The 12,659-nt window shown below is 47.0% G+C and overlaps 1 protein-coding gene across 1 annotated transcript in view; it reads left to right on the forward strand.

Moving 5' to 3' along the window:
- Positions 1-1,817: 1,817 nt before the first annotated feature.
- Positions 1,818-12,659, forward strand: part of fw (CUB and Sushi multiple domains furrowed) — a 250,161-nt gene continuing 239,319 nt past the window's right edge. The window contains exon 1 of the mRNA XM_075669699.1: positions 1,818-2,446. Coding sequence (XP_075525814.1) covers positions 2,341-2,446 — 106 coding nt within the window. The 5' untranslated portion in view covers positions 1,818-2,340. The remainder of the gene's footprint in view (positions 2,447-12,659) is intronic.

A 12,659-nucleotide genomic window follows, 5' to 3' on the forward strand; every position in this document is an offset into this window, starting at 1 on the left:
CAGTTTTTTAGATGTTGGCGATTTTTGTAAAAGCGAAGTAATGATCATAAAAGAAAAAGTCCGTTTACAGCAATCGGTAGATTCTAACGTATTTATTTTAAATGCAGAACGCTTTATTAATGTCGCTGCAGTAGATGCCCAACAATGCGATTTCTACCTTCTTAAATCTATTCATTGTATAAATACATAAGAAGATCATAGGTAGACTTGATAAGCGTGGAAGTTCGGCGTTAAGACATGCTTAGGATTTCAATTGGCAAAACATTCCACTTGCATTTTTTATGTAATATAGGGCGGGCATAACATCTTTGATTCCACATCAGAGCGATATGTATGCGTGTAAATAAGTACCTGTCTCTGCTAAAGCCTTGGTGGAAGTAAGCGCCTGCGTGCGTGCACCTTGCTGGTCGCCTCTGTTCACTGGATGCGCTTAAACAATTCTATCTATTCGCAGTTAAAGCCGTGTCTTTTTTACCACACGGTACAGAAATGTGACTGCACGTTACAACAATCTCGACGCATATTCTAAAATAGACGCGCCAATTCCCGGCGTTAGAATGCGTAAAAAGAGAAACGACTGATGTGGTCGCCGTTTCAGAGAAGAGAATGACCCCGATATGTTCATGACATGCCAATCAGACAAATGCGCAAAGTCTTGGGTCCAGTAAAGCCGCTTATGGCAGCTTTTTGCCCAGGAGGACGTTTCTAGTGTATATTAGAAGAATCAATAAAGTTGAAGTAAAAGTTGAACCAATGGATGAAGATTGGCTGCTGTCTCTTAAGTACTGGGAGCTCCGAGGGGACAGGGCCGTTTTACAATGGTTGGGCTTAGCGCCTTTCCTGTCTTAGAAGGTGACGGCTGCTCCTCCAAGTAATTTGGCCGGATTCGACGAGTAAAAATGTGACTTCTGAAATGTTGAGGGTAACGTAGAAACGTGAAAAATAAAACAAACACAGTGGAAGGAATTGGGGAGGGGGGGGGGGGTGACCATGGTTAGGCAGGTTATTATAAATGAAGTTAAATGTTTATTGATCCCACATTTAATTGCAGAGAAGAGTTATCAAAGCAGGTCACCAAAACCACTCACGGATTTTTGTGAGGGGGTACATATAGATTAATACAAAAGCAATCATTCACATTCTGTGGCTCGACCTCGGTTGTTGCATCTACTTCTAAGCTTGAACAGGAGGTACGTTTCTCACCGCAACACGCACATGAAACTCACGCGGTTAAGCACACACGGCCGACCGTCGCAGAATAGCAATGCCAAAAGCGAGGCACTTAGCCAAGGGCTTCCCGGGTATAAGGGTGCACAGACATGGGGAGCACTTCGCGCGAACGTTTTCCCCGTCTAAGGCGAGGAAATATTTAATAAGCCATTTCGCGGCCTCTCACGAAAGCGCCGAAAAAAAAAATAAAGAAAAAGGTTAGCGGTTCTTGACGTTGCCGTTCTATGCACCAGACAGAGGTTGGCGGAAGAAACCGGTGCCATCAGGCGCCGAGTCAGTCTTCCTTTTTCGAAACGAACTCCTTTCAAGACGAGGGCTGACCCCTTGGCCCCACGCCAGAGCAAGGTAAAGCACACCCGGTGCGGGCGCCATCCAGGAAAGTAGCTCGCCAAGGAACGAGATGGATTCCGTGTGTCTCAATAAAAACCAAGAGCGAACGGGTCGGGTCCAGCAGTGGAATGGCACGACGACGACGAAACGGCGGCGGTGGCTGGGAGGTGTGGGAAGGGGAGGACGGAGAGCAGAAAGGGACGAGCCGAAACGTCGCCGGCGTACGTCCTCCGTGTAACGTCACGCCGCGAGGCACAAGAAAAGGAGGAGGCTGAAGGAAGAGGACGAGGCTGGGATGCCGCAAGGGAAAGAGGGAGAGTCACGTGATTGCAACCAGCGAGCCACCCAACCTGTTCCTTTTTTCTTCTTTTTTTGTTTTCGAGACCAACGGACGTCGGCGGCCCGGTTCGCGCCGAAACGCGAGGCGCCAGCTCAGTCGCTCGCGTGGTGGTTTGCCGTGCTGTCGCTTGCCGCGGGAACTGGGTTGCGCGCTGCTTTGCTCGTGCGTTTGCAGCTGCTCGAGGTTCCGATGACGACCGCATCCGGCAGCGGCGCAGCGCGGCTTTCAGCGGGCCCGACCCGCGGCTGGGTGTGACGTCATCGAGGAATCACGTGACTTGCGCGAGGAGAGCGTGACGTCCACCTTGAGGTTCACAGCCAGGGGTCCAGGATACTGGTGGTGTTCGATTCTTTTTCTTTTTAATTTTCTTTTCCGTGATTTTATGTGCGCGTGTGTGAGTGCGTGATCGTTCGTTTCTTCGGGTGTCCTGGGAGGCAACAATGAAACTGACAATGGAGAGCGATAAACTTCGGCGTCTGTGGCAGTGTCTTATGTGCCCTGTGGGATACCTGCTCTTGTTGGCCGGACTTCCTCCAAGTATTTCGGGTGAGTTCAACTTGGGAGGTTGTTTGTCGAGACCTTCTTTCTTTATGTGCTTGGTGAACTTCATTTTACGAGATTTCTTGTCATGACACCATCACAATGGCTGGGCCAGTACGTACTTTAATGGTGCCTTATGGAACAGTATATACTTGATGCTTCTGATCTTCGGTCATGATTGGCGCGCGGAGTAAATCCCCAGCCAAGAGCATTCGTGACAAGTGCGTTTACTCTTTGAAATATACCTTACTTATGCTGTGAAATGAACGTAGCCATTAACGGGCTTTTGCGTCTAGAACTGGAAAGTGGACGTGCTTATGAAAAAATGGGCACCATAAGACCTCTTGAAGATTGAACAACAGGAAACCTTGAGAACCGATCGGGGAAAGCGCGTGCGCATATATCGCTACTACATTTTTGTTGAGGGACAGAGTTCTGAGTTTCGTCAAATCAGTATTGCCTTCTGGTCGTCTTAAGGTAGTCCGCTATACCAAATCTTATGGCAGCTTTCATTCGGTTAATGATTTATATGTCTGAGTGCTTTTGTCTGGCTGGAAACCCGGCCTATATATAAGTGATGCAGAAAAAACAAAATGCCTTTCCGTGTCAGGTAATAAGCGTTATACAGCCCATTTAGCCCAGGAAACGCTAAGCAGGTAGCTTCCGGATGAGTAAGCTTTAAATACTAGATTATGCAATATGCAATATTAACTGCACTCTTTCCCGTGGCGTGAGTTCTGATACTTAAGCTAGCGAGATTTGAAGAAAGCAAATGAGCGAAGAGGAAAGAAAAGAAAGTAGAAAGCCCATGCTTGCATTAAGTGGCTCGAAGTCGAGCTAATCGTGACAGGTACGGCCTTGCGTCTGCGATAGCAGGCAGGCCACTGAAAGCATACCAAGTCTTCGACGTGGCACGTTTTCTCTGAGCGGCGACGGGGCCGTGCTGCTTCCATGAGAAGCTCTCGCATCAATATTAAATGATCTTTCATTGTCTAGTCACGAAAAAACAGTGCCCCAGAATGTGTGGCGATCGCAAATTTCTACTGCGCTGCGATCGTCGCTAGGAAAGTACCCTCCCCCCCCAAAAGAAAAGAAAAAAAAAAGAATAACAAAGGTAGAATCTTTTGACATTCATAACGACATGGGGAATGTAAAAAAAAAAATTATTTTCAGGAACGACATCACACCTCTACGCCACTAATAATGGAAGTTATGCGGAAAGTATTAAGCAAGAAAACTGTCCGCTAACATTACAGCACCCACAGAAAGTGGAACTTACGCCTACAAACAATATGTAGAATTAGTATACCATCTTAGACTGCTGAAGGAGTTGTTGCCCTGCAAATGCAGTGGGCCCTCGCATTTTGCCGCATCACATAGCCAGCTTCCAGTGCTCGTTGAATCCAGCCTCGTGCCCCATTTATGTCCGGCGAGCGTACGTAAGCCCCGGAACACCTTTAATCGTGGCTCTCGCGTCACTTCTAGACACCGGTCGAGGGAGTAGGAAACGGGCAGCGACCGAAGACGGCCGAAACAGGGTCAAAGCCTTCGAGCCTTTCCGCCAGAGTGAAAAGCGAGAGCGACCGCGTCTGGGCCACAAAACTCGCCCGGCCGCTTTGATAACGCGGCTTCTGTCAGCAGAAACAAAAGCAGTCAGCGGTGAGCGTTGCCCCACCATCCACGCGAAGGCAGTCATGCGCCCGGGCACACCCCCGCTACGCGATGCCGCTTTCGACAGACAAACATTCCTCGCTTCCCACGACAGGAAGCCATGCGAAGCGCCGAGCAGCGGTCGAATGCTGTTCCTCCGGCAACAAACGCATGTTTGGATTCGCGAGAGAAACGCTTAAGATACTCGCAAGCCCGCAGTGCCGGCTCCTTTGTACTTGGCGATGCTAGCATTATAGGTCGGTTTTAACCACGCGTTGCGGTCGTACGCGATAGTGTGCGCGGCCTGACGTTGATGTATGTCCTCTTCCTTAGTCACCCTTGCTTGCTTCTTCCAAGTATGCACTAACGCGTTCACATTCACCACCATACTTGCTCACTAGGCGTACAGTAACTGAGAGATAACCACCAAATCCCTGAAAATGTTCGCGTAAGCAGACCTCAGCTGTTGCTGAAGTTTTCACGGGGACCACTGAAACCTGCTGACGTTTACATGGAGGTCGCTTGAAAGCTTGAGATGGCTCGTGGCCGGTCGACGCATATATGCTCTGCTGAGGTTCAATGCCACTTTTTTTAATGGAGGGCTTCAGAGTATTACGGCAGGCTAGTCATCATTCTATGTACTTATTTGGTTTGGCTTTCTTGAAGGGCGCAACAAAATAAGCGGCGGCGAAAAAGTATAGAAAAGAGCGCGGTGCACCCTTCTCTTCGTTCTGCTCATTTTGTTGTGCTGATTGTCGAGACATTTAAGCTACGAATCAGCTACGCCCTTCAACTTTACTTATTTTCACCTCGATGCGCTTTCTGGTCTGTGACAATCGATCGTGACAATGGATTGTTTGAAGTTTGCCCGCATGCCTTTGCTCCAGGAATGTGCACGATCTCTTTTAACACCAGACGATATGTCACGTGCTCGAGCCATGCTGGGACGCCCGAGATGGCAGATAGGACGGGAGGGTGTAGGACTGGACATGTCTCTATGGCGTAAGCGTCGCTTAGATGACACGCCAAAAGGCACCGACGCGTAAATACAAAACGGACGCAGATCCTGATCTGTGCAAGGGTCATGTCCATTTCGTGTTTACATGTCAGTGTTTTTGTATGTCACATAAGTAGCGCAATTTACAAGTTACACAATAAAACCGTGCCATAGCAACTAAACCCCGTCGAAGCACTTCTAAACGACAGGATAGTTTATTTCTGAAACTGTGCTGTGTGAGGTACTGCCGCACAAGCCTTATGAAGCCCGGGCAGGCCTGAGCCATGTATTATGTCTAGTGTATCCTGAATAAACTACTATAATAAAAATAATATGAGAACGACTAAAACTGTGAAGTGTTGCACAATATTCTGGAAATGGCCGGACGTCCACATAAAATAGGTGGATGTGCGCGTCTAGATTTTTCCTCATGTGAGGTTGGTATCGAACGCTATGGGGGAAGGCAGTCCTTCACCGCCGCCGGCCTTCGAGTACTGTTCGCTGGCGTCGCCGGAAGGTCACACGTCGGCGCCTGCCGGCAAAGTATGTATACCTATACGCGGAGCACCATAATCACCCGAACGGAGTGGTCCCTATTCCTGCCGGACAGCGGACAAAGGCTGAAGCCGATGGTACGATTTGTAGATGCAAATTCGCAGAACGCCGCTATAAAGCTCTCTTGCCTCGTTTGTGTTCGACAGCGGGCCAAAGTGAGATGTACAGATAGCAGTACCGTGTCCTTGCATTAAGCAGAAAAAAAAAAAAGAACGTTGATCGGCGCATGGCAACAATTGTCAGGATAATATGACCCGTTAGTATGGGGAGGCAGATACTGGTCTGCGTAAGGCAAGTAACAAAAAAAAAAAAGGAAGAAAAAGAACGTGCCGCGCCTTGGTCAGCGAACTCGCATAACGGGTTTTTTTTTTTAGAAGAAAGACTAAAGAAAGCGGGGAAATTGGTATTTTAATGACACACTTTACTAAATGGCCTACTGATGGGTCCGATCTTTAGGTTCCAAGACCTCAAAATAAAAATGAAGTTGGCGCCCTTAGGTGGCTACAGTATCACTTTTGAGAGAACGATTGTACAGAACAGACTGGAACTGCTGGAACTTCATTGTTCTAAGTAGTCTTGATTTGTAATGATTCTGTGCAATTGCGTTCTCAAAAGTAATGCTGTGGCCACCTTATGAACAACTGCACTAAGTTTTTGATTCGTCATCTTAGCACCTAAAAATTCGAGTCAGCCTCCTTGTTTCGAGGCTGGGTTATGTTCAAGTGCTACGAATGTTTTAAATTAGGGGTATTTTATTTACACTCGGAAGCACATTCCCAGCATTTATTCTAAAGAAAAAAATAGACAACACCGAGAACGTTGTGTGAGCAGTTACCAGGGCAACCGTAGATTAAGAATGTAAAATATCGTATGAAATGTGTGCAACCCGCATATGCAGACGCTTGAGCACTAATAGTCGTGCAGTTGTATGTAATAGAATGTTCTGCACAAATAGCGTCTTTTTTGCAGTATCTCAACGGATTGTCTCGAAGACGACAAGGCATGTGGCAGCCATTTGCTGCGGTTGTGCAGTGGCTGGGGAACTCTACTGCAGAGTGGGAGGTGGGAGGTCGGACTTCCACCCGAGACGGCCACGTTTTCAAAATTGATGAAATGCCAGAACGCTGGCACACGTAAATTAAGCGCAGGCTAATAAGCAACCATGATGGCCAACTTAATGCGCTGCGTTGTCTCGTAACCATAGTGCATTCAGGCATATTATACTGCGTCGTTCATCCAGTTATATGCACACATATGTCGCGGCTCATACAGTACAGGTTTGCTGTCCAACAGCGTCGTCCATATTCAAACCGAGCATTTACGACATCTTGCACTTTATAGGCGTGGAGCCCATATGTAGGCCATAGATGAGCAAAAGATGCTAGGGGAACGAAGCATTTCCTGTACGTCCTATGGAACGTTACTTGCATGCTGAGTACATCTGCGGACTTTCGAGGTCCTTCTTGTTGCCAAAAAATGTGGGTGGCACAAGGAAGACAAACAAGAGAGAGAACAGAAAAGTGCGATGTGTTGTACTACAGCCTTCGCAGAAGGCATCGCACTGACGCCATGGCGCCGGCGCGTGCTGCGTTTACAAATACGAGGGAATAACGGCTGTTTCGATGAATACGCGATGCTCATTGGCTGCGCATTAGGCGGATAAGCAGGGGCAAAGGCGTGGCTGCAGAAACACGCGCTTCCGAGTCGTGTTGTTGTTGTTGCTGTTATTCCGAGGCCGATCTGGTCCTTTCTCCTTCTTTCCCAATCGTATGCACACTCGTAGCTGGCGCTCTGCCTCAGTTTTTTTTTTTTTACTTCTTTCCGCGAGGCAACATCGTCAAAGTCAGCTCCACGCAAGCGTGAAAGGAAAGGCAGAACAAGCGGGAGAATTTTGCTAAAAGCTTCACATTTGTAAGCCTTTCGAGTTCTGATCAGCACCACCTTGAGTTTAAGAAGGTATACCTACTGTGGCATACTGAGCCCTCTCAATTGTGGCCATTCCTGCTCGGATTCCACCGAGCAACGCCGTTCCGAACGCCGCGCGTGAGGGTAAACTTAGCTCCGTTTGCGTCATGCGTGTCGTGACAATGACGCGTCTGCGCTCGTGACACACTCATGGTCGAGTAATGGCTTCTTTCCTCTACACAACGACACTAAGGTAAGGTACTTGGGTAGTGTAGTTGCAAATATATAAGCGATAATGTTATAACGCATTTTAGTTATATACCTTGCAGCAAGCGAACCCTTCTGACCGGTTTTAATTACGTTACACGTGATAAAAAGAAAGGAAGATAGAAAAGTCAAGGAGCGATGAATTCGTGCACGTGACAGCGTATATATATACATAGCGCAGTTCAAACACTCATCACCTCACTCTGCATAGTTTGTTTACCTTCACATTTTTGAAATAAATAAATAAATAAATAGTACAGAGAAAGATGTAGTCGTAATCCAGTTGGGGCCATGTTTTGAGGCAACTACAACAACGATTATATCACTCGCGCTGTATAGACCGGGTGAGTTTGGATATTCTATAGCTGTGGGAGTCAGCCAATGGCAGATAGCACTTATGAACAAAAAAACATATTGAATTCGGCCCCGGATCCCTAGGTCATAGGATCTCCAGGCCACTGCTGTTTCCGCAGCTGTTTCATTGCGCATATGAACTCCCCCTCCTTTCGATTTCATTCAGTTTGCGTTCTTATTGGAGCAGCAGAAGCTTGATGTGGGCGAGTTGGTTTAACATACTTGAAGAAAAGAAATGAGCGCTACAAAGACGCGGACTAAGAGAAGAACATGTACGACGGACGTGAAGTCACGGTTGTGCTTTTGTTGTTTGTGTCTATATAAATCCTGTTTCTTCAAATAAACGTTTAGTTGGAAGTTAGCGCCTGTCCGTCATACATGTTCTTCTCTTTGTAGCGTTCATTTCTTTTCTTCAAGTATTCTTACCGGCTAAGTCAGGCAGGAAAAAGAAGAAAAATCACCGCGGAGTGTCCGGCTTCATTGTCACGATGAAAGCATGTCGCAAGTGCAGAGCAAAACAAGCTAATTGAGTCGAGTGACGTGCCGGCCTGAGGATGCTAGGCGCACAGTCGAACGCGCAGTTCGTGCGCCGCATGCCTCGCGGGGCGTCCTTCTTCATGCGCCTCACAACAGAACCGAGCTAAAACGAGGCGCACACTTCGCCGGCCGGTCAGTCGACAGGGCCCCGCTCCTCAGTTTCTATAAAAGCGCCGCGTTCAGTCGCGGTCTTCCACGAGCGTTGTCTCTGGGTGGCTGGGCGTCGTCCCCTCGGCGAGGAAGTCCGGCGTCGGCAGCACGAGCCAGCTGCCGTTTCGTAGACGCGCTTTCAGCTAACGGGCAGCGCGACGGGCGAGGAAGGGGAGGTGGCGAGGCTCAAGGCGGCGAGGCGATGTCGGCTGTGCAGGCCTCGAGGTGTACGGAGGAAGGTGCGCGTTGCAGCTAGAGAGAAGGGGTGCAAGCGGCGGAGGGGTACGGCGCATAGCGCAAGGACGACCGCTCGCGAAACTTGTCCGCATCCATCGGGAGTCAGCTGCCTTTCGCCGACGCCGCAGCCGCCGCCGCCGCCGCGGTAACGAGTTTCCTTTTCTTGCCGTTGTGATCTTTTGTTTCCTCGCTTCACCGTTACGCACGTAGCGGAAAAGCCGGTGGCCGCTTTCCTTCGCCGTATACGTAGGAGACGTAGGAGCGCTCGCCGCCGCAGTCAGGTGTTCCTCCACGTGTTCTCTTTGCTTTTGTCCTCCCGTGGAAGAATCGAAGGGGTTCCTTCGCGGTGGCTCAGTGGCCAGCGTGCTTTGATGCCGAGCATGATGTTGGAGGTTCGATTACTGGCCGTGTAGGCCGCATTTCGATGGAGGCGGATTGCAGAAAAAAAAAAAAAGAAGAACGCTCGTGTATCCTGCTTTTGGTGCAAGCTATAATGAACCCAGGTGGTCAAAATTAATCCGGAGTTCTCCACTAAAGCGTCCTCCATAACCCGCTGGGCAGTTTCCGGAAGTTAAACTCAATATATTTTTTTCGCGAAGTGTCAGTGTAGGTTCAATGTTTTTCGATGTGTAAACAATGTCGCCTCGCGTCACAGAAACGTAGACCCATGTAAGCCCAACGCTCGGTTCACCGATCTAAAGAAATGAAAGAGTCGTTTATCATGGCTTGAAGATCGCCGCGCAATGAGGAGGTTGAAGACAAACGTCGGAAGTCAGTGTTTGTGGCCATTTCACTCTCGTTTCGTCCTTGTCCGCTTGTGCGCGCTGTAGTTTTCAATTGAGGTTTGTACGTCGAGCTTATATCGGCTGTTATTGTCGTGCTGCGGGAGCGCCTGCGAACGCTTCGGAATGAGAATCATTTCATTTCGCATGCAATACAGAAAGTAGATGGTGTATCTAGCATGCAAGAGGATTGAAAGGGGCACTTAAGGCAAAAATATCAAGTCAAGCTAAACAAGAAAAAAGGGGGTTAAGCAGAGGGGCCCGATTTTTATTAGTCATATCATAAGAAGCCAACAAACACTGACACCAAGGACAACACGGGGGAAATTACTTGTGCTTAATAAATGAAATAAAGAAACGATAAATTAATGGAAATTAAAGTGGATGAAAGAACAACTTGCCGCTCATCCACTTTAATGTCCATTAATGTCCACAGCCGGTGGGGGTTCTATACGGTCTAACCTTGCAATCGTGCTCGCTCCCTATTTGTAGTGGGGCCGGCGTGGTCAAAGATGGTGGGCGCCAATAAGGAACAATAAGAAAGAATAAGGAAATCATTTCGATGCTTCAGGGAACGGTCAAGAACGAAAATGCTTCGGCATGGAACAAGACAGGGAACAAGGAGTAGCTAAAACATTGGAGACGATTTTTAAGAAGGTAGCAAGGTATGACTTCACTCATGCTATTTAGGCTTGGTAGAAGCAGTGAGACGAGCGCATTTCGCTTACTAGGAAGTATATAGAAAGGGACAAAAGTGCCGATGAATAATTTTCAGAAATAAGAACGCCAGGACATTAGTCTATCTTCATTGAACGGCCCTTGTATCCAAAGACATACACAAGAAATGACAGTCTACATTGCGCATTTCAGGTGAAATCATTGTGTACAACAACAAAAGCCACTACTACTACCACAGCAGTCTAGAAGAAATGCTCTAGATTGTCGAGTGAGAGCAAGAGAAGTTATGAAATTTGAGAGAGAGAGAGAGAGAGAGAGAGAGAGAGAGAGAGAGAGAGAGAGAGAGAGAGAGAGAGAGAGAGGGCGGGGGAGAGAGATGGTTGAATTATGAGATGTTGAGACTTTTCGCAATCGGTTCACAATGACAAAATACCGCGCATATGGGTTGCAAAACGTCAAATAATAGTTTTCGATTGTGTAAGTGACCTTAACGTTTCACTTTTTGTAGCAAATAAGCAAATTGTTATGCGCTCTGCCGCGACCACAGTGAATTTCTTTTTCCTTTCCTCTGCTTTGAAAGCGCGTACGTGATGACGCTAATTTCCTTATATATGCTGACAGGAAGTTGCTGGAAAATTCAGGGCATTGTTGGTAACATTTTTGGGATGAAGAAATTGTCAGGGTAGCGACGGAAGACACCCCACCTATAACAAGGAGTTATTAAGTGACGATGATTACAAAAACGTGCTTTGAACTTTCTCTTTTTATTATGACGTTTTAATTGTTGCTAGACATAGTCCTTAATATTATTTAACCTGTAGCGTAATATTGCTTCCTCAGGTGGCGTGCTAAAGGTCGGAATGTGAAAAGGGAAAAAAAGCCCAAAATTTTCTCAAATAATATGACATCGCGCTTTGCCCAGAAAAAGAAAGTGATAGCATTATTGCAGTAATCTGGCTCACTAATTAATTTTTCGGCATTCCTTTAGAAGCAGAGACGAATGAAGGCGCATATATCCTCTTGGGATAAAATGGGGGCGTGGCCTTGAGGTTAACCAAGGTCTCTTGAATAATTGTACGAAGACAATCTACTCGCCAAGTACCTCACTGAAAAGTTCGCTAAAGAAGCCCGGGAGCCTCTAAAAAGACAAAGTTATAGTTAGGCTGACTAAACTGTCACTGGGTTTAGCGACTTGCTCGCTAATTTAGTTAGGCTAATGCAGGCAAAGGACCGTTGTGTGTCGAAGCAATAACAACAGACATTGCATGCCTCTTAATAAAAACTTAGCGCGCTAAAAACACGGAAGACGTAGACAAATAAACACAAGCCACACGCGCTCGCTCACAACTGATTTTTAAGACACATATGGAAAAAATACATATATAGAAACTGAACGCTTCGCGCATGTCAAGATGAGGTACAAGAACAGCGTGCATCTAAGGCACGTGTGAATAATGATTAATAAAATTGAAGTATTTATCACGTAGTAATAATAATGGTTGGGTTACACACAACGCGGCATTTTTGATGATATGATAGGCATCCGAGATTTCTCGTGTGGTTTCGTTAGAGTGACAGAAAAAAATGACTGTGTTTTTGAAGATGGGTTTACACAGACATGATTTACAATGTAAGGCGAAATGAGAAGATGGCGCGCCGTTTAATGAATTTCTCTGTTCTCTTAGGCATATGTTGACACATCTGCCTGTTTGGCCAATGTACATATGACCACAGCTTAGAGGAATTCTGTATGCTACTCCTGAGACACAATCGACAAAACGATTAACATGTTTCTGGCTGCAACCTCCATAACCCATTGACGTGGCCTGTGTCCTTCTGTGCACAATGGAGCAAATGCGACTGAATCTATGTGATGCAGAAAATGCCACCCGAACACCATAACGCTTTGCCACATTTTTTAGGCCATGTGAAATTTTATGTACGTAGGGGATAACTGCCAAATTTTCGTTTCCTTCATTTTGAAAAAAAAAAAGCAGAAAACGAAAACGAAAAATTGGCAGTTATTTCCTACGTACATAAAATTTCACATGGCCTAAAAAATGGGGCAGAGCGTTATGGTGTTCGGGTGGCATTTTCTGCACCATAA

The sequence above is a fragment of the Dermacentor variabilis genome, chromosome 9 (genome assembly GCF_050947875.1).
Source record: "Dermacentor variabilis isolate Ectoservices chromosome 9, ASM5094787v1, whole genome shotgun sequence".
Classification (NCBI taxonomy): Eukaryota; Metazoa; Arthropoda; class Arachnida; order Ixodida; family Ixodidae; genus Dermacentor; species Dermacentor variabilis.